Below are 23120 nucleotides of genomic sequence, written 5' to 3'. Positions count from 1 at the left end.
GGACTGGGGCACGAACCCGCGTCCCCTGCATCGGCAGGCGGACTCTCAACCACTGCACCACCGGGGAAGCCCCTGCAATCATATTTTTAATCTCTAAAAGATCTTTTGTTTTCTGTGTGTTCCTTTTCTGTATAATTAATATACTTAGAGTATATTATGTACATTTAAAGTTCTTTTGCTTTTGTTTTATATTCACTTTAGTTCTTAGAAGTATCCCTGTCTCCACCAGCTTTTCTGTTTATTCTGGACTTTTTTCCTCTCTTTTACATTTTTATCCAAGTTAAACATGTATACAATTTAAAGAGTCAAATAATTCTACAGAGCTTGTTATGAAAACTAGTGTCTGCTGACTGTACACTCCACTACCTTGCCATACATAACCCACTCTCCTAAGGCAACCATTATATTTTAAATTATTATTATTATTGTTTGAATTCATGAATTTATCTCCATATCTCTAATTGACATGTTTCATTTCTACTAGATTTTTCAGTTTTAGGCATTATTTATTGACTCCTCATTATGAAAATGAGGATTTAGCGCGTGTTCCTACTACACTCATGCACACTTTCTGTCCCTTCCTGGTTATATTGTAATTTGGTTAGATCAGTAGTCAGTGTTTACATTATTATGTCTGTGTAAACACTGTTCACAGCTGAGCCGTGTTATATATATGCCGTGATTATTTTTCCTTTCCCACGCATCATTTTGTTTTCTAGAGTTAATAACTGTTACTTTTTTGTTTATTTTGTTTTCTATGCTGTAATTCAAGCCTGAACTTTTCTCTAGTTGTCTAAATCTCTCCTCAAGATAATCAGTTGCGTCAGCTCTTCTGCCAGCTTACCTTCCTAAAGAAGTCTCTCCCAGAACCTTTTTTTTAAAAAAAATTATTTATTTATTTATGGCTGCGTTGGGTGTTCGTTGCTGTGCGTGGGCTTTCTCTAGTTGCGGTGAGCGGGGTCTGCTCTTCATTGCGGTGCACAGGCTTCTCATTGCAGTGGCTTCTCTTGTTGCGGAGCATGGGCTCTAGGCGTGTGGGCTTCGGTAGTTGTGGCACACGGGCTCAGCGGTTGTGGCTCGTGGGCTCTAGAGCACAGGCTTCAGTAGTTGTGGCGCACGGGCTTAGTTGCTCCGTGGCATGTGGGATCTTCCCGGACCAGGGCTCGAACCTGTGTCCCCTGCATTGGCAGGCGGATTCTTAACCACTGTGCCACCAGGGAAGCCCCGTCTCCCAGAACCTTTTGACCTGCTCTAATCTGGACTGTTACCCTTCTCCGGTGCCCAGCCGTCATGCTGGGATCTCCCTGCACCACCATCCTAGGGATTACCTTCACTTCCCACTTGTGTGGATCTCCTTGTCAGGATCTTTCTTGGCTTATTCCCTTATTTTGGTGAAGCACACCCTCTAATAGCTTGCTGAGGAAGGATGCACGAGAGGGAAACTTTTTTAGACCTTGATTGTCTGAAGGTACCTTTACTCTATCATCACAATTGATTGACTCGCCGACTGGGTATAGAAGTCTATAGAATATTCCTTTGCCTTCCACCTTCCTAAGTTGCTGTTGGTGAGTCAGAAGCCATTCTGATCCCTGCTCTTACTGTTTTTTCCTCCCTGTTTTGAATTCTTTGTCCAAAGAATTCTGGAATTTCATGATGCTGCACCTTGTGGATGTGTTTCATCATTGTGCAGAGTGCCTGCAGGCCTTTTCAGGCTGGAGACTCGTATCTTTCAGTCCTCGGAAATTTTCTTGAAATTATTTTGTTAGTGATTTTTCTTCCCTCTGTTTTCTTTTTCTGCAAGGCCTATCATTTGGTGTTAGACTTTTCCTCTGATTTTCTTCTTTTTTTTCTCTTCAGTTTTCCAGTCCTTTCTCTCTTTTTTTTCTTTTCTCCCCCACCCCCACCCCACTTCCTAAGACATTTCCTTAGCTTTATTTTCTCATCTGTTGAGTATTTTTATTTCTTGTCATACATTTTATTTCTCTGGGGATATACCTGGTGTATATATGTACGTATAGTCTTAAGAGTTCTTCCTGAGTAGTCTGTTTCCTCCAGGCTGCTTTCTTTTCTTTTGTTTTAACCTGGGTGTAATATGTTAGATGTTTTCTTCAAATATTTGGAGATCTTTTGTCTGCTGTTGACTTCCAAGAGTGGGGTACTCAAAAGCTTATTAGCAGCTTTGTATGTTTGGATGAGGCTCTTTGTCTGTGGTTTCCATTGTAAAGTGATCTATCTGGGCCATGTGGGAAAACCCCCATGTCAGTATTTTTAGATCTTTGCTCTTTATGGGATCTTAGTTGCTAGAGAACTTCTAATCTCCTGCCTGGCTGCCAGCATTGTAGGAGGTGGGTAGGCTGGGGGGTCTCAGCATTCAATCTGTGAACTTCTGCTTAATCCCCGTTTCGAGAATTATGCCCTTTCCTCAACTGTGTCTGGTGTCCCCCTGTCCAGAGACTCTGTGTTTAACTCTCTTCAAGGGATAAACCTCTAAACGTCTGCCTGAGCAAAGAGGTGTGTTGACTGTTTGTAGCCCTGCCTTCCTCTACTCTCCTAGAGGTGCCTGGCACTGCTAGTTCTTGAATCTTCTGGGGTTGTATTTGTGGACCGTGAGGGGATTGCTTCTTTTTCTTCACTGCCAGCACCAAGGTCAACTAGCTCAGGTTTGCTAAGTCAGTTATTTGTCCATCTGCTTAAAAAAAAAACAACTGGTTTATTGAGCTATAATTGACATTCAGTAAACTGCATATAGGTCCCATTTCTGTAACCCTAACCCTGTAAACAGCATCCCTGGAAAGAGTTGTCTGTACTCGCTGTCTTGAATCCCTTTCTCTTGTTCTCTCATGAACGCGTTCCAGTCAAGGCTGTATCCCTCTTGCTCCACCAAAACTGCTCATCAGGGTCACAGATGACCACCATGTTGCTGAGTTAAAGGGTCAGTTCTCAGTCCTCGTCTTACTTCACTGGTCAGCAGCATCTGTACAATTTGACCTCTGTGTACACCCATGAAACCATCACCACAGTCAAGACGATGAGCATATTCCTCATCCCCAGAAGTTCCTCAGCCTCTTTGTAATCTCTCTTTCTGTCCCTCCCCATTCCTCGGCAACCACTAATCTACTCTCTGTCACTGTCGATTAGTTTGCATTTTCTAGAGTTTTATATAAATGGAATCATGCAGTCTGTACTCTTTTTGGCTGTCTTTCACTCAGTGTAATTATTTTGAGATTCAGCCATGTTTTTGCCTATATCAGTAGTTCCTTGCTGAGTAGTAGTCCATTATATGGATATAGCATATTTGCTTTGTTTTGTTTCTGGTTTTTAGCTGTTATGGATAAAGCTGCCATGAACATTTGTGTGCTTGTTTTTGTATGGACATATACTTCCATGCCTCCTGGAGAACTAAGAACGGAATGGCTGGGTCACGTGGTAAATATGTTTAATTTTCATAGAAACTACCAAGCTGTTTTCTAAAGTGGTTATACCATTTTACAATCCACCCAGCAGTGTATAAAAGTTTCACTTGCTTCACATCCTTATTAACACTTGGCACGGTCAGTCTTTTTAATTTCACACATCCTAATAACCGTGTAGTCATTGGCTTTTTAGCGTACAAAGCTTAGTTGCTGTCATCTCTCTTATCCAGGTATGCCTCGGAGATATTGCAGGTTCATTTCCAAACCACTGCAATAAAGCGAATATCTCAATAAAGTGAGTCACATGACTGTTTTGATTTCCCAGTGTGTATAAAAGTTATGGCTACACTATACTATTAAGTGTATAATAGCAATAGCATTATGTCTAAAAAAAAAGTCTGCATATCTTAATTAAAAAATACTTTAGTGCTACAAGATGTTAACTGTCATCTGAGCCTTCAGCGAGTTGTAATCTTTTGGCCGGTGGAGGGTCTTGCCTTGATGCTGATGGCTGCTGACCGATTGCGGGGAGGCGGGGTGGGGGGGGTGTTTGCTGGGGGGTGGGGCGGCGAAGTTTGCCGCAGTGATTGACTCTTCCTTTCACAGATAATTTCTCTGTCGCAGGCGATGCTGTTTGATAGCGTTTTACTCACAGTAGAACCTCTTTCAAAATTGGAGTCGGTCCTCTCAAACCCTCCCACTGCTTTATCAGCTAAGTTCATGTAATGTTCTAAATCCTTTGTTGTCATTTCAACAATCAGTTGAGTTCACCGTCTTATATGGGCATGGTTTGTGGCACCCCGAGACAGTCACAACTGTACCATCAAACATCACTGATCACAGATCACCGAAACAGATATGATAATAATGGAAACGTTCGAAATATTGTGAGACTAATAACCAAACTGTGACACAGAGACACGAAATGAGCAAATGCGTTGGGAAATGGTGCCTGTAGACTCGCTCGATACAGGGTTGCCGGAAACCTTCAATTTGTAAAACACACGGTATCTGCGAAGTGCAATGAAACAAGGTATGCTTGTACTTTGTCCTTCCTTTGTGGGTTTATTCCTTTTAAATTTATTTTAGCCAGTGGAATAAAATAGAGAGTTCAGAAATAGATTCTCACAAGTATAGGCAATTGGCTTTTCACAAAGGTGCAGAGGTAGTGGAGAAAAGATAGTCTTTTCAACAAATGGTGCTAGTACAATAGTACATTCATTTGCAAAAAAAGTGAACTTCAACTTACAGCTCATACTTCATACAAAAATTAACACAAAATAGTTCATCAACTTGAATGTTAAGCATAAAACTATAAAGTGTTTTGAAGAACACGTGGGAGAAAAATCTTCATGACCTTTGGTTAGAGAGAGTTCATAGATCATCAAAAGCATAATCCTTAAAAGAACAAACTGATGATTGGACTAAATCAGAAGTAAATCTTTTGCTCTGTGAAAGACGCATTAACAGAATGAAAAGAAAAGCTACAGACTGAAAGAAAAGATTTGCAAATCACTCATCTGACAAAGGATTTGTGTCCAGGATATATGAAGAACTCTCAAAACCCAACAATAAAAAATACCCTTTAAAAAAAAAGGGCAATATACTTTAACAGAAACTTTACCAAGGAAGATATATGATGACAAATAAGCACATGAAAAGATGTTTATTTAACATAATCATTAGTGTTGATGGAAATGCAAATGAAAACCTCAAGGAGATGCCCCTATATACCTATTAGAATGACTAAAAACAAACACCTGACAACATCAAGTGTCAGCAAGGGTGCAGAGCAACTGGAACTTCCATGCATTGCTGGTGGGAATGCAAAATGGTATAGCCACTTTGGAAGAAAGCTATTTTTTTATAAAGTTAAACGTATATTTACCAGATGATCCAGCAGTCCTACTTTTAGATATTTTCCCTAGAGAAATGAAAACATATGTCCACACACAGACTTGTATGTGTGTGTTTATAGCAGCATTAATCATAATCACCAAAAACTGGAAACAGCTCAAGTGTCCTTCAGTAGACAAACGGATAAATTGTGGTACATTACTCAGCAATAAAAAGGAGCAAAATATTGATAAACGCAGAATCACTGATGAATCTCAAAGGTATTATGCTAGTGAAAGATGCCAGTCTCAAAATATTATGCGTATACTTTAACATTCCATTTATATGACATTTTGGAAAAAGTAAAACTGAAGGGATGGAGAATAGATCAGTGGCTGGCAGAGGTTAGGGGTAGGGGAAGGGTTTGACTACAAAGGGGCAGCCCTGCTTTCTTCTTTGTTTCCTGTAAGTTTCTATTTTCCTCTTTGGTAGACTCATTTCCTTGGAGTGTTTCCTGCCTAAATTTTGTCTGCTGGCTTGCCTCTGAACCCTTGCGCTTGGCTTGATTGTGAACATTTTGCTTAGATTGAGGGAGGGGTGTAAATAGTTGTGTGGTTATTCCCACATAACTCTGGGAATATTTCTTATGGTAATGGGTGCATGATACAGTACTTCTAGGGATGGAGGAATGGGCTACATCAACCTATAGTGTCATTTTTGCTTGAAAAATATATCTCTGGTACTAAAACCTTACCCAGAAGAGAATAATAGATTATGTAGAGCTTCTAGATTTTGATGTGGGTTAGAACTGAAAAATGAGATGTCTTTAAACTCCTTTTCCTTCTCTCTTTGATAAGTGATATAATGTGGTTTGGACACTCAGAGATTCCTGAGATTCCAGGTTCTGGTTGATGATTTACTGCAAAATTGCTTATAAATTGAAGTAGAAAATGTTTTGCAGACCTGGCAGCTTTCCGGCTTCACACCCATTTGTCACCCAGCATTTCCCTTTGTGTATAGAACAAGAATTAATTAGACTGCACTGCAGGAGAAGTTTATGGCTATAATTTATATAGGATGAATTTCTTTTTAAAGAGACAGCATTGTTTTGTTATACCTATATACATATAAGTGTGTATATATATAAAGTGGGTTTTTTTCCTTAAAGCAGTGTCTGTGAGCTTCTGGAGTGAACAGTCATTTTTCTGCTTAATGCTAAATGTTGGTGGAATAGATGCTTTTATGGTGATTGCTTTCTGATTAAACTGTTGAGGTTTTTGTTTCTTGTTTTTAAACTTATTGTGTACTAGTGAGCAGGCCTCAGTTTTAGGTTTGCATTTTACACATTGGTCAGCCTTGTCTGGTTTCCAGAGCTTTGTGTTCTTTTGGTCTCTTTGAAGACTTAGGATTGTGTCTTTTTTTTAGGGTCTTGCTCATTCAATTAATGTTTTCATAATCAATGCAAGTCAGAACTTGCAATTTGTTCCTGATTTGCACATTAAAGAGCTCCATTAATTAAGAATCTTGGTGTTTGGCATGTTCCTGCAGGATCTGTGCCTTATTTACATGGTAAGAGTGCAAGATGCAAGTTTCTCAGTTGTAGTGGCAATTGCAGTTAATCCTGCTTTTTCTTTCTTTCTTCTTCTTTTTCTTTTTTTTGGCTTGTGAATGACAATTAATTCACAACTCATTGAAACTACTTAGGGATACATTGTACCAAAGTAGGAACCAGGGATCCAAATGTAGGGGGCCACAGGAAGAGCAGAAAGTAAATCCTTTGTTTAAAGGGGAAAAAACCTCTGAAAGACAGAGAATTTATGTGTTTGGTTTTTGTTGGTGGTTTCACTTGGCTAAATGTAGGAGGCATAATTCTGTTTACTCTGAATTTGCAGATTTTTTTTTTCCTCTTGGTAATAGTAGTTGTACTGATAAATGAGGTTTCCTTTCATAATCCAAATAACCCCAGACATTTAGAAGAACATACCCCTGTGCTTATGTCAAGTATGCTGTTTCATAATATTCCTTTTTTGAGTTTCTTTTTCATGAAATCACTTTCCAAAGTGTTTGGGTTCTGTTACCATTTCTTTTGGACGCCTTGGTCAAAGCCGGAGGTGGTCTCCATCTTGATATGTTAGATGGTATAAACGCAGTTGGAAATGTGAAATCACATCACTGGTTTAGCAGGTTCCTGCTTTCCAGTTTCAGCCGTGGCTAATGCTTACCTACTCATAATGTATTTTCCCAACAGTAGCTAGTCCATCTTTAAAAATACCATGAGAAGCTGCAAAGCATTTTTCGAAAGAGTGGAGACGTTTTTTCCCCTGTTATTTATGAAACTTGCTAGGGCTTTTATGGGACTTAATTTAATTTGTCCTTATATTCTTCCATTACAATATATATGTAAAATCTTTACATATATCTTTATATATAAAGGTATATATAAAATCTTCACTGTAAAAAAAATACATAAACAGTAGAGTTGTATGTAAAAGAAAAAGTGAAAGTTCTTCCACTTTCCCAAATCCCCATACCTCCTTCTCAGAGAAAACAAGGGAGGTGTATTCTTCCAGATATTTTAATATATTTAATATATATTTTCTTCCACTATATATATTTTTCCATTAAGCTTTAATGGAAGTTTGACAAGGAGAGGAGATTGGGAGGTGTGGGGAAGAAAAGCAAAGGCTATTATTATGTTAGTTATAAATTATCTTAGAGAAAGTGTATCATGATACCTTTAAGACATAATTCTCTCTTGACTATTATAATTATTATATTTATTACCTGTCCCCAAATAAGTTTGCCCATATTACTTGCTTTGAAAGTTTGTTATGCTTGGACTACACTTTCGTTTGAGTTCTTTGGTAATTTTTCATTTGCTCTCATGTAATATTGATTGTTTCGCTTGGTGTTTAGTCTCAAATCTCCCAGATTCTGTCTTTCTTGAGGCAGTTGAATAAATTTGCTTCTGGATAAGTCCAAAATGCTACTATTTTGAGAAGAGTTTTTACTAGCTATTCATACTGTTTCATGCAAGGAAAATTTTTATAGGTAGAGGGGCTGTTCAGATAATCTTAAAGATTCTTTCATCCTTAAGATGGCACATAATCTATGCTACGTGAATGTCAGCAGTGGTGGGGGTTTGGAAGAGGGCAGAGACAAACGTGCTAACTCGAGTTATTAGAAAGCATTTCCCGTGTCCTCAGTAAGGCTCATGCGGTAGAAGGACACGAGGGAAAAGAAATCAGAAGTGACCTTTTGAGAATCGGGACGGTTAATTTACTTCTGTCATGGTATTTTATTAAGCAAGTACAATGCAGGATGCCACTATCCTCTAAAAATAATAAAAGTAGCTCCCATTTGTGAGTTGGCACTACTCCCCACGCACTGTATTAAGTTTTTACAAATGTCTCATTTAGTTCTCATGGCAGCCTGTGAAATAGGGACTGGCTGATAACTATGTTGTACAGAAGAGGACATCAAGTCTTAGGTTAAGTAACCTGGTTAAGGCCACACAGTTAGAGGCAAGGCCAGTGTGACGTCTGCTTTGCTTCAGAACCAGTGCTCTGGGCCATCATTGTGCACATAGTCTGAACTGCTCTAATCTGTGTTTTTTTTTTTTTTTTTTTAAATCTTCCCTTTAAAGAAAGTATGAGGGAATAAAGAAATGGAATAAATGCCAGAGCTTAAAGGAATGAAGGCAGGAGAGATATGGAGATGAATTTGTTGTAAAACAGAAGGCTTAGAGTGTGAGTCGTAAATGTATCCTTCAGTTTTTCTAAAGATCATTCCTGCGTACTGCTTTTTCAGTAAGAGAGCTAGAAGGGCCCTTGGGGGATCAGATGATCTAGTCCCTCCCCTATAGGCAGGCAAGACTTTAAGTGATAAAGAAAAAGATAAAAATGTGTTTTTCTTATTATAAATGTGCTACATATTCATTATATAAAATTTAGAAAGTGGCCAAGGGAAAGTAAGGAAATAATCTTCCTCAATCTCAGCAGCTGGAGTTATGTACTTTAAATATTTTGGTATATGGTATAAATATTTTCTGGTTTTCTTTTCCCCTGTGGGTGTGTAGTTAGAACAAAAATGGAACCATATTCTATATTCTGTTTTGCAGTCTGCTTTTTTCTACTTAACAGAGATCATGAATATTTTTCCATGTCATTAAATGTTGTTCTACAGCATTATTTTTAATGGCAGCAGAGACTTTCCATCATATGGGTAGTTTAACTAGTTCTTTATTGTTGGACATTTGGATTGTTTCCAGTTTTTCATTTTTATAAATAATGCAATAAACATTATTGTTAGTAAATCTTTACTCACATCTGTGATTACTTTGTTCATAAAATAAATTTCTAGATGTGGAATTCGTATGTGTTCCAAGGATATACACAATTTTAAGGCATTTGATCTGTATGGCTAAGTCGCCCTCCAGAAAAGCTGGATCAGTTTACATTCCATCTTCTTTATATGAATGTCAGTTTCTCTTATCCTTGTCAACCCTGGATATTATAATTTTGTTTCATCTTTGTCACTTTGATGGGTGGAAAATGGTTTCTGTTTCTTTTAATTTGCGTTTTTAAAAAATTTACATTTCCCAGTGTTTAACGAGGATAAACATTTTTTCCTTACATTTATTGGTCTTTTGTATTTCTTTTGTGAGTCATACAGGGAAAATTTTAAATTAGTTCTAGGGATGGGTGATCTCCTTGTCAATCAAATGTATGGCCACTTCTAATTTCTCCTGCTTTTATTTTAATCTTTTTGTTTGATTATTCTGTTGACAGGAAGAATTATATCTACCTCAGAAGACCTCTCTGTATTCTTGAATATATTTATTTAATCTTAATCAGCTTTTAAAAAAAATGATTAAGGTGAAGTTTGTAGTAAAAAAAAAATTCTTTTTCAAACAGTACTAATTATCCCCCTCCCCCTGACCTAATCCTGAAATACATAACATGGATTGTGAAAAGTCCTCTTTTTCCTTTCTATTAATAGTGCTCTTCAGAGAGAACTCTCTCTAGCAGTTTGGTGTATATTCTTCTAGGTATTCATGTCAAGTTAACCTTTTTTTAAACCGTAAATGAGATCATAAGGATACGTTGAACTAGAGCCATCTTCCCATGTTAATAAATATGTCTTACCTGTTCTTTTTTTTTGAGGGGGGGGAGGATTTTTAAAATTTTATTTATTTATTTTTGTCTGTGTTGGGTCTTCGTTTCGTGCGAGGGCTTTCTCTAGTTGCGGTAAGTGGGGACCACTCTTCATCGCGGTGCGGGGGCCACTCTTTATGGCGGTGTGCAGGCCTTTCACTATCGCGGCCTCTCCTGTTGCGGGGCACAGGCTCCAGACGCGCAGGCTCAGTAGTTGTGGCTCACGGGCCCAGTTGCTCCGCGGCAGCTGGGATCTTCCCAGACCAGGGCCCGAATCCGCGTCGCCCGCATTGGCAGGCAGATTCTCAACCACTAAGACACCAGGGAAGGGAAGCCCACCTGTTCTTTCTTTAAAAAAAAATACTATGCTATCTTTGTTTTCATTTTTTTTCCTGAAGTATTTTAAAGAACTCATCATCATGTCATTTTGCCTCTAAATACTTCTGTAAATAGCTCTAAAAAGTAAGACTGTTTCCTATGTAACACTGTCATCTCCTCTAACCAAATCAATACTTCCTAACAGTCCTAAGTAATATGTCCACTCCATACTCAGATTACTTCAGTTATCCCCCAAAGTAGTTATGGTTTAGTGTATTCAAACCAAATTCTGTTTATACTTATCATTTTCAATAGCTGCCCAGAAAGTTATCTGGCTAAATACCCTATAAATGGGCACTTAAGATGTTTGCTGTTTTTACCTATTATAAATAATGCTAAAAAATAATGTTTTTGTACCCACCTCTTTGCTTTCTTATCTGATTATTTCTCTAGAATTAATTTCTAGAAGTGGAATAGTAGGGTCAGGAGGTATGCGTGTGTAAAACTTTGATACATTTTGCCAGATTGCTTTCTGGGTCCATTGTGCTAATTAACTCCTATCAACTAGTTGTGTATGGAGAGTGCCCCTTCACATTCTTGCCAGCATCAAGCACTATCAGAAAAGTATCACATTGTTCTAATTTTTTTAAGTAAGGCTAAGCATCTTTTTTTGGATGTATTTGGCCATTTGGATTTTGGAGACTATTAATCCATTTCTGAACATTTTCTTTTTCGGATTAAGCAAATATTCTTTTATCTTGTCTTACAGGACCTGCCTTCCATCCGTATGATTTGGGCTTTCTTTAGTTTCTCCACTTTGTTTTTTCAAGTGTGAGGACCAAATTTAGATATAGCATTTTAACAGAAACTCACTACTGTTTTTTGTTTGTTTGTTTTTTAAATTATTTATTTATTTGGCTGCGCTGGGTCTTAGTTGCAACATGCAGGATCTAGTTCCCTGACCAGGGATCAAACCCGGGCCCCCTGCATTGGGAGCATGGAGTCTTAACCACTGGACCACCAGGGAAGTCCCCTCACTAGTGTTTTTTTATTGTGTCATGGTATTGAGGTGGGCAGTTTTGTCATTTTTTTGGAATTGAGAATTTCATTTCGTTTTCCAGGTAGTTTTGATACATATCCCATAAGGGTACGTTGATCTAGAAAATGAAAAACGTGCAGTTTTTTTTTTAAAGCTTGTAGTAGTGTTTCATTTTCTTCATCTGTATAATGGTGATATAATACTAGTATGTACCTGAAAGGATGTTGTAAGGATTTAAATGAGTTACTACATGAAAAAGTGCTCAGGCTAGTGTCTGGTACTTAGTAGGTCCTTGATAAGTGTTAGCTATTAATCTTAATAGTGGTTATAGTTTTCTTCTTAGGCTATAACTCTGTGGCCACAGTATTTGTTTCCCTCTTCTTAAAAGGGTCATATAAATAAATACTGGTACTATACTTATAGTTAGTTCTTTGGAGATTTGAAATGCGCACACGAAAAGCACATGCCAGGAAGAATATTAGGATGTCATTTTTATTCAGTTATTCATTCAACAATGTGGAGTCTGCCGTTTGCCAACACCCGGTATACCAAGGTGAGCGGTTGAGTCCCTGCCTCAGGATGCTCACAGCAAGGTGTGGAGATAGGTAAACCACTTTTAAAGCATCATTTAAATGTTTTTACATGAAAGCAACGTCTCAACGTGTTTCATTTTGGGGGTGATGAATAAGCAGTGCTTAACCTTCACTAATATTAAAAGGAACGCAAATAAAATAATCTTTTATTTTCTGAGCCTCAGTTTATGCAAGTGGCGATAATGACTGTTTTCATGAGAATGCATTGTAACGTGCCTAACAAAAATTGTTAATTATTTTCATGTTTGTAAGTTCTTAAATCTGATACAGTGGTTTTGAGACTCTTAGGAGTAGCCTATACATCTTATAGTTGGCGTGTTCAAATAAGGAAAAAGTTAAGTTTGATTACCTTGCTTCCGTTAACAAAAGGTCAAAAAGGTTTGTTGAGGCTACACAGTTACTGAAGGTAGCAAATAGGGAGTCCATATTTTGTTTGCTTGTCAGCATTTAGATTTGGAAATGATAGTGTAGTTAGAGGTTCTGTCATGTGACTTGGGCATCAATTCTCTGGAACTGAAATATTTGTAGAGTACTTTTTATGGCCCAAGTGATGTGTTGGCTGCTAGAGTGGCAGGACAAGGTCTGTGTCTCAAGCTGCTTATAACATGCACAGTACAATATGTGTTGTAGCAGTGCTGTGAAGGATTCTGAGAGAGGAAGGATTAACTGCATGGGAACCCCCATTTCCAGACCCATACTGTATAGAGAATTTGGTTACTTGGTTCAGGACAGTTCACTACCTGTTTATTTAAAGGCTTTTTAATATGAAAGGATCAGACTATTTTATATGAAACAGAAGGTTACTTGGATTGTGGTTTTAATTTTATTTTTAACAAGTTCCCTTACTTCAGAGTTTAAACTTTAATAGCATTTTAAATTGTAAGAGTAATATGTGCTTATAAAATATTCAAACAGTTCAAAAGTGTATCAAATAAAAATGAAAGTATCCCCACTCTCCCAGGGTAACTCCTATATTAGACAGTTTAAGCAATTACTGTGGTAAATAAACTTGGATTTTAAGTACCTCATGCTCTGAGCATTTACCCTTTCTGTTTAAAGGGGAAAAATAAATTTCCCTTTTCAGGTAAGTACTCTGGAACAATGGAGGTTGTCTAGGAACTGTGAAACGGAAGGTAGCTAGTGGATTTCGGGAAGTACATTGATCAGTTAGATTGCTGTGTCCTGTAGGGCTTTTTAAGGATTTATTGACACGCTTCATCAAGGTATTTGAGAGAGTATTCAGGGAAACCTAAGAAATTCTGCACTTCTTTTCCCCTTCCTTACACATTCGTACCTGGTCAGAAATTACAGCTTGAGTGGGATGTCCCTCCACAGAACTCAAACGCACACTATCATGTTACTTAGTGCGACAGTAATGTAAAATGGGAAGGATTTTTCCTTTTGGTTTCTTTCTGTGAGGGGGCTCACGCAACATATTTTATCCGATGTCTCTTCATCTCTCCCATGTTTCAACTTCCACTTACTCCCCAATTCCCTACATCATTCTCTTAAGAGAAAAAATAAGTTTTGTCCACTGAGTCGTCTTTCTTACTTGATTTAATATGTCTTGGGCTGAATGTTTCTCACAAAAATATTTTGCATTCACAATTAGCCCATCAAATCGTTTCCTCCATAGACCCCTGCACAGACTGCATGCCTTCCGCCATGGGGCTCCCTGAGGTCCGAAAACCCAAGTCTGCTTTTGGCTTAGTTGTCATGATTTTAGAATATAAGTCCCCACGCTCTGCTTTGGAAAAGTTATCCTGGTGGTGATTTTGTACCATTAAAAAAAAAAAAAAATCCTACTTTTGGTTCACACAACCAGCCAACACAGTGGGACAGGACTTCTACTGTTCCATTCGAAACATGGTCCTCCTAAGAGTACATCTGTTTCTCTAAATCGGGGGATACATATGTGCCCACACCTGTGTATGTGTATACCTACATGGATATATAAAAATTCTAGTTGCACCCACACTGGAAATGATAGCGACTCATCCACACAGTGGGTGTTAAGGAATTTGTAACCTGCAGTGCTCTTTCTTACTGGTAACGGCATTCTGCTTGGGGAATATAGAACAAGCCCAAACGGTAATACTGACAGAATTCGGAATTATGATACAGTGCAGCCTTCACGTAATTCTTTGTTGAAGAAGTTAGGGCCTAAATGTTAAGGCTTATTGTTATTCTGAGTTGATAATCTCTGCCTTGCTTTAATAATTTTTCCTCATGCCTGGGTAGCCCGCGAGTTGCACAATAATCACTCACACAGCTTTGTAATCAATGCCCAAAGTAATAGGATTCCTCTGGCCACCGGCAATTAATAAATTTGTGTCTTTTTTAAAACACTAGCAAGTCGGGCCTGAAATACGACTGACTGGCTCTCCTCATTTGCATATTTATTGCAGTGGAAAAATTCTTACCAGATGATTGATGCTGAGACTGCCTCTTGAATTCCAAGCAGCACATTATTATGAAATGAAAAATGCCGGCCATACAGTTGATTAAAGTTGAAGACAGTGGAATCGGTGTTTTTTAAGATTGTGGGAGAATTAAAGGCATATTTTAATGGATGTTGACAAGAAGTGAACTAACAAAAGCAAAGCAAAGGATTTGCTTGAAAAGATTTAATCAAACGTCTTTCTTGGGGGATTAATTGCCGGGGATGACTACTGCAAGTGGCAGGCTTGTATGGATGTGAATGAAAAGTATTGTTCTCAGGCCAGTATATCGTGTGTCCTTTTGACCTATAGTTTAGCTGCAGTCCTAGAGTTACTTTGGAAGGAGGAAAAAAAGAAAAGCCTCCTGCGATTTGTATATTCTATCTCAATGTGTATATCTGGGGTAATAGGAATGTGGGAGTTTATATTACTTGCACATAAATAATTGCATGTTTGCATATTTACTTTAAAAATAATGGTGTGGATATTTAAAAACTGATAAGGTGAGCTTTATTTTACTTTATACATTTGCCCTCCATCCCCTTGCCAGAAGTTTTACCTATTGGTTTATAATCTAATTAATGAACTGTGTGCCCATGTCCAAACTTATTCTCTGCCTACAGTTTTGTTTACGTCGAACAGCCTAGATGAATCAGGGAAAAAAATAAAGCTGTTAAGTGAAAATGGTTTTTAGATTGGTGACATTTTATATATAGAATGCTTGCATATGGGTAGCATGTAAATGAATACTTAATATAGGAATGTATGAATACTAGTTCAATCCTATTGCTGTAGATCGGAACAAGCAGAGCTAGAGATTTTCACCATGTGAAAGACGCTGATTTTGTGATAGTAATATACTTTCTCTTTCTACAGCATTAAAAAATTTGCAGAATACCTTAATATATAAAAGCATTTGTTATTTTTCACCTTAATTCTGCAGGATAAGCAGGCAAAGGATTATTTACATTTTATAGATGAGACCATTGGGACTTGAAGAGATTAAATTGGTCCTCTCAGTGGAAAATGACTAGTTCGTGATAGTGTCAGTTAGGATACAGGGCTCCTGACCCTTAGTAAAGTACTCTTTCTTTTTATTCTCTACTTGGGAAATTATTCCTAAAGCCAGTGCCCAGATGCTTGGGTTGGATCTTGGTAATAAGGTGAGGCATATGTCCTTCTTAATCTCCTCTTAAGGGAAAAACCTCTGGAAATGGACCATGTAAGACAAAATAAACATATATGTCCTTGACAGTCGCCATTTGTTTTGTGGCCAGGTGCCCTAACTTCTTCAACAAAGAATTACGTGAAGACTCCACTGTATCATAATTCCGAGTTCTGTCAGCATTACTGTTTGGGCTTGTTCTTTCGAACAAGAAGAAAGTATCTGCAGCTTTTCTTAACTTTTAACTCTGATGCTAATTGGGAGAAAAACTAGAGGTGAACTAGAAACTGTTGATTCCATTCCTCTTCTCATTCATAGGGTTGAACAAATAGAATTCAGCCCTATATGAATGCTAAAGAGAGTTGCTTGTTTTGGTTTGGTTTTTGGCCGGGAAGAATTCACTATTGGATTTGAGCCTTTAGGAGAGAGTCTTTCCTCATCCTCGTCATCTGTGGCTTCCAGGAGGCCTACCGCGACCAGCAGAGGATTGCTCATCGTCTCTTCAGGTTTTACATAAAATTTTACTAGAAGAAAATGTGGCCCTAATACCACAAAGAAACGAGAATTGGGCTCTGGCTTCTAAATCTCTTCGCAGGAGGTTGTCCATGTGTTGGCCATTGGTGACTTGATTTTGATAAACATTTTTTTCTTTTTTTTTTTGGTGGTTAGAAGCACAGAATTGCAGGTTTCACCTCTGGTAGGTCTCTTGACACTTTGATGCATGGTGGTGCTATCCCTGAATGGAGCTTAAATACTTTAGGGCTACTTTCTGACTGGGTGAAGGGGTGTATAAAATGAGAACATATGAGAGAATATTAACAGAAAGGCACACTTTGATTTACTGATATTGGCTCTCTGCTTTCTTGTTGGATTGATATGCTGTCTAATATATCTGCGATGGATTTTTTTTAAACATCTTTATTGGAGTATAATTGCTTTACAACGGTGCGTTTGCGATGGATTTTTTAAAACTGACTTGAACAACAACAAAAAAGGACTTGTGTAGCTACTTGAAAGTGGCTCTTAAAAGTAGTGGTCTTTTTGTGGGACGTTTTCAGAATTCTTGGTTATGTTACCTGTGAGAGTCAAATTATGACTTGTTTGTTGGAGGCAAGCAGCTATAAACATTATGAACTGCTTTGCAGCTTCTTCCCTGCATGGTTCTTGATCTCATATTTTAGATCATGGACACATGGTACCTAGAGGAAGTAAGGGACAGGCACTTGATTTTCCTGTTCTTATAATTTTTTATTGTGGTAAAAAGACACATAACATGAAATTTACCATCCTGTTTTAAGTGTACAGTTCAGTAGTACTAAATATATTCACATTGTTGTACAGCCAGTCTCCAGAACTTTTTGATGTTGCAGAACTAAAACTCTATACCCATTAAACAGCAGCTCTCCATTTCCCTCTCCCCCAAGCCCCTGGCAAGCACCGTTTCTGTTTCTATGAATTGGACTACTCTAGGTACCTCATATAAGTGGGTTGATACAGTTTTTGTCCTTCTGTGACTGGCTTGTTTCACTTAGCATAATGTCCTCAAGGTTCATCCATGTGGTAACGTGTTAGAATTCCTCTCCTTTTTAGGGCTGAATAATATTCCATTGTTCTTTTGGACTAGGCTCCAGGTTGAAGGAGTGTAGACGATTTTTTTCTGTAGAGAGATAGACTGGGATCGTAGAATTATTACTACTTTGGTCTTAGGATTTTTTAAGGTGTTTTTAAAAATTGTGGTAAAATAGATATGACATAAAATTTACCATTTTTAGCCATTTTAAAGTGTACAGTTCAGAAGCCAGTACATTTGCATTGTTATGCAGCCATTACCACTGTCCATTTCAAAACCTTTTTCATCATCCCAAATTGAAACTCTGTGTCCATTAAACAATAAGTCTCCATTCCCACCTCTCCCCAGCCCTTGGTAACCACCCTTCTATTTTCTGTTTGACCTTTTTGTTTTCTTTGTTTTGCGGTACACGGGCCTCTCACTGCTGTGGCCTCTCCTGTCACAGAGCACAGGCTCCGGTCGCGCAGGCTCAGCGGCCATGGCTCACAGGCCCAGCCGCTCCGCGGCATGTGGGATCTTCCCAGACCAGGGCACAAACCCGTGTCCCCTGCATCGGCAGGCGGACTCTCAACCACTGCGCCACCAGGGAAGCCCCCTATATAGTCTTATACGGAGATTATTGGAGGAATGCAAAGTAGCTGTTGGGTTATTGAGTTCCTTCTGACCAATACGAGGAGGCTTTCTCAGATAAGCTCTTAGCCATATGTTGAAATGGAATGCTGCAGTGTGATCTGTTTGGAGAACTTGTCTGAGTCAGGTGTTGGTGTCCCATTGATGAAATAGGTTGAGATGTGAAATAGTGAGGAAGCTACTCATGCTGGGCAAGGTAGAAGCAGAAGAGATAGAATCAAATTCATAAAAATCACTTAAACTGAAGTTCGTGTGGGCTGAAGTTAGTCTGGAATATAAAATAAAAATGAATGTAGGGATTGCTAAATGAGAGTAAGGATGCTTGTGAGAAGATTACAGTTACTTAAAGGAAAGCGGGAAGGAGTGATCGAAGCATAGCCAGAGACAGATGGACAACTGTTAGTGATAGGAAGTATGGAAACCACAGGATTTAGCAACTGACTGAATATATCGAATAAGGGCACCAAAATGTCAGTGATCTCCTGTGAAAACATTAAACAGAGGTGAGAGAATCAGACAAAGGAGAAGTATTAGGTTGGAAGAAAAAAGGTTTGTTTCTGACATGGTGTGTTTGTGAGGCAGTGATGGAGCATCCATATGAAGATTTTCTTGGCAGTTGCTGGAAATGTGTAAGTTTGATTATAAAGAGAGATGTCTAAGTGCTGTCAAAACTTAACTAGTAGTTATCAATGTCGATTTAGCCCCTTTAATAGGATTTTGCTGATAAAGAAGGTAAGAGTTTGGTTCTCAGAGGGCCAGCTTTTATTCTGAAAGTTCTTGGTCATAGGCTTTAAACTTAATCCTGACCAGCTTTATTACACGTGCATCCTTTTGGTTGTGAGGAGAATCAGGTGAGAACATATTCTTGGTGTGCAAATTTTTAATACACAGTTCAGTACAGTGGAACCTCCATATCCTTGGGTTCCACATCCACGGATTCAACCAATTTTGGATCAAAAATACTTGGAAAGAAAAAACGTCAGAACATTCCAAAAAGCAAAACTTGTATTTGCAGCACTCTAGCAACTCTTTACATAGTACTCACAACGATTTTTATAGCATTTACATTGTACTAGTTGTAAGTAATCTAGAGATGATTTAAAGTATGTGGGAGGATGCATGTAGGTTACATGCAAATACTAGGCCCTTTCATATAGGGAACTTGAGCATCCATGGGTTTCATTATCCTGGGGGAGAGCGCCTGGAACCAATCCCCTGCGGATACCGAGGGATGACTGTACTGCAAACAGTAAGTCATTAACTTGGGTTTCTATTCGTGAACTGGAACCTTCCTTAAGGGTATGTGTTGGAAGATTGAATGAATGAGGTGGGAGCTCACACCAGAGGCAAAGGAGATCTCCTGGGGGAGGGTGGTGGTGGTGGTAGGGACCCCAGGACTAAGCTGTGCTCTTCGGAAGAGAAGGAATTGCTTAAGGAGTTGATCAGTAAAGGGATAATCCAAGAGGTCAATGGGTAACCTGTAGAAAAATATCTGAGAAAGAAGCACCAAAGGAAAAAAATGATGGGTTATATGATGACAGGCAGGGAAGGAGTTTGTCAAACTTACTAAATTTAAGAACTCACAGTTTACTGCAGACGCTCTTCTAAGTACCTTACACATTGTTACCTTGCTTGTTCCTCACAACGACCCTATGAGGTAGGCACTGTTATTATATCCTTTCAGGAATTCTGTATTTCAGAGAGTTCTCAGTCCCGGCGTACCCCGTGCCCACCCCCTCAGCCAGTACTGCTCAGGAGTCCAGCGTCATAGGCATCACCTTCTTTGGAGAACTGTAGATAATTAATTGTTCCTTCTCTCTGCTTTATTTCCCAGGTCACAAGGCACTTAAAGCATTGTTGAGGTCATTGGTAGATCTTCAGGAAGAGTTGTTTTTCCAGTATCCAGACACTAGATATCTAGTAGATGGGACAAAGCCCAAAGCAGAAAGGTAAGGAGGGAATGGAACTATGGAATTGCTTATTTTCTTTTCATCTGAATAGTTTCCCATTATTTATGAAAAAGGAAGTCAAGTCCTTTCCAGGCAGATACCGGACTTAATGTTAGTAAAATAGAAAGAACCTCTTACATTTAATTGGTGGCCAGGATGACACATAAATTGGGAATTAGGTTTTGGATTTTTATGCATAGTTGTGCCTAAGCTTCTTTGTAAGCTTCTGCAAGAATCTTGCCTTCTTTTTAGATCTAGTGAGATTATAGGTGAAAGCACATTTTTAACATGAACGTTTAATTAATGTTTATGAAGCACTTTGTTGCCCATACGTGGAATTGCCAGTCACAACTGTCGACTTTTCAGTGAAGGAAGAAGCAGTTATTGCGAAGGGTGGAAAAATTTCAGGAAATAGCAGAAGGAAACATTTTTTCCCTTCCTGAAATTATCACAGTTGATGAAGGTTCTCCTCTACCTCCCCCCTTTGTTTGAGCCTGCTGCATAGGGTACCTGCCTGCTGTTTTCCGTTGGGCTTCCCCTCTGCTCCATACCTTTCTGCTGAATTAGTTGGAATGACAAGGGAGAGGAGCTCACATTTAGTAAGCACTTCCTGTGCGCTGGGGTCGGTAGTCCAGGCAGTGCAGCTGGCTCCGTAGCTGTAGGCTCTAGTGCTCTCTCACACAGTTGAGGGTATCACAGCCTAGGTCGGATTCAGTGGCCTACACCTTTGAGTTTTCTTCACATTCTGCTTCTCTTCGTTTGGTTCAACCAATATTACTCAGCTTTCCTGAGCGGTTGGTTACAGGGAGACATATTTCCCTTATTGATTTGGGGATTGAGGTCATAAAAGTATGATTATATATTTAATTTTTAAAGACCCTCCTGTAGCAGTATAGGCCTGGTTCATGTGCATTTTTTTTTTTTTTTTTTTTTTTTTTTTTTTGCGGCACGCGGGGCCTCTCACCGCTGTGGCCCCAGCCGCTCCGCGGCATGTGGGATCTTCCCGGACCCGGGCACGAACCCACGTCCCCTGCATCGACAGGCGGACTCTCAACCACTGCGCCACCAGGGAAGCCCCATGTGCATTTCTAATAATGTTTTTAACAACCTCATTTATTTTTATAGTTGGCTTACTTTTAAAAAAATATTTTGAAACCATCTATTTTTATATTTATTTGAAAAGATACACGAGTTTTTGTTTGACCTCACGAACGTTTTCTTCCAACAACAACAAAAAAGCCGTCCTCACGTCTCCCGTGCTATTTAAGATGCAGACAGCATAGGGAAAGCCCAAATACTCTTGACTGCATGTGGGCCTAGGGGTTTTTTTTTTTGTTTTTTTCTTTTAATTAATTAATTAATTAATTAATTTTATTTTTGGCTGCATTGGGCCTTCATTGCGTGTGGGCTTTCTCTAGTTGCAGTTGCATGGGCTTCTCATTGCGGTGGCTTCTTCTTGTGGCTGAGCATGGGCTCTAGGTGCACGGGCTTCAATAGTTGTGGCACAAGGGCTCAGTAGTTGTGGCTCGCGGGCTCCAGAGTGCAGGCTCAGTAGTTGTGGCGCACTGGCTTAGTTGCTCCGCGGCATGTGGGATCTTCCCGGACCAGGGCTCAAACCCGTGTCCCCTGCACTGGCAGGCGGATTCTTAACCACTGCGCCACCAGGGAAGTCCCACGCCTAAGTTTTTATTTAGGTAACGTTTATTTACATTGGACTCAGTGTTCTTACTGGTTTTCCAGTGAGGAGGAGATTTCCAGTGAAGACGAAGAGCTTGTAGAAGAGAAGCAGCAGCCGCAGAGGAGGGCCCCAGCAAAGAGGAAGCTGGAGACTGAGGACTACCGCAGCTTCATAGCGAAGCGCTTCGCCGACTTCACCGTCTACAGGAACCGTACGCTCCAGAAGTGGCATGATAAGACCAAGCTGGCTTCTGGAAAACTGGGGAAGGCAAGTGTGTGCACTTGTGTGTAAGGCAGGTCATGGCAACCTGAAGCAGCTGTGAGAAATTGGAAGTACAGCTCCCTTATATGGATGATGCCTCAGTGTCATAGTAATCAGTCATTTCTGTAGAAAAATTTACTGAACCCTAACACTAACCCTAACCCTAATCCATTGGGGTTTTTACCATTCAGGCATGGGATTTCAACTTTATTAGAAAAAGTATTTTATTCTAGAAGTTGTGGTCTTGTAAGTGTTGGAAATACAAAATACTTTAAGGAAATGGACTTTAAAACAATTATTATTATTATTTTTTTTGTGGTATGCGGGCCTCCCTCTGCTGCGGCCTCTCCTGTTGCGGAGCACAGGCTCCGGACGCGCAGGCCCAGCGGCCATGGCTCACGGGCCCAGCCGCTCCGCGGCACGTGGGACCCTCCCAGACCGGGGCGCGAACCCGGCTCCCCTGCATCGGCAGGCGGACGCGCAACCACTGCGCCACCAGGGAAGCCCTAAAACAATTATTATTAAAGGAGCAGAAGTTAATCTCTGGGTATAGGAAACTAATATGACCTGCTTAGGGACTAATTTTTTTTTTTTTTCTGAGAATAGTTAGAGCCATTCACAAACTCAGTCCTTAACAGAAAGTCCCTCCTGGAAGGAGAATTGTCTGTTTCTCTGCTGACACAGAAAAATAGGGAAAACCAACATAGCTGCCTTCAGCAGAGACTTTCCATGTTATCTGACACTGGTTAATGTTGTTGCAGGGTTTTGGTGCCTTTGAACGTTCAATCTTGACTCAGATTGATCATATTCTGATGGACAAAGAAAGATTACTTCGAAGGACACAGACCAAGCGTTCTATCTACCGAGTTCTTGGCAAACCTGAGCCAGCAGCCCAGCTTGTCCCAGAGAGTTTGCCAGGACAGCCGGTAAGAATTGTGATGTATGGTGATTATGGGAGCAGTTTCTAGGAGGCTAATTAACTGAAAAATCTTATCATCTCCTTGTAGGTATTCCTCTGGGTATAAGAAGTCAGTGAAAGAAGGGGAAAAAAGCACTACTTTCCTAGATTGT

The 23120-nt window shown here is 39.4% G+C and overlaps 1 protein-coding gene across 2 annotated transcripts in view; it reads left to right on the top strand.

Annotated features, from left to right (window-relative positions):
• AATF (apoptosis antagonizing transcription factor) overlaps window positions 1–23120 on the top strand; it is a 105137-nt gene that overhangs the window by 15234 nt on the left and 66783 nt on the right. For both annotated transcript variants that reach the window (XM_028500088.2, XM_007100349.3), the window contains exons 5-7: window positions 19996–20110; window positions 21851–22055; window positions 22811–22975. In XM_028500088.2, the coding sequence (XP_028355889.1) occupies window positions 19996–20110; window positions 21851–22055; window positions 22811–22975 (485 nt within the window). The remainder of the gene's footprint in view (window positions 1–19995; window positions 20111–21850; window positions 22056–22810; window positions 22976–23120) is intronic.

This window comes from Physeter macrocephalus, chromosome 14 (assembly GCF_002837175.3).
Source record: "Physeter macrocephalus isolate SW-GA chromosome 14, ASM283717v5, whole genome shotgun sequence".
Lineage (NCBI taxonomy): Eukaryota > Metazoa > Chordata > Mammalia > Artiodactyla > Physeteridae > Physeter > Physeter macrocephalus.
The sequence above is the reverse complement of the archived record's forward strand: the minus strand, read 5'-3'. Positions and strand labels throughout refer to the sequence as shown.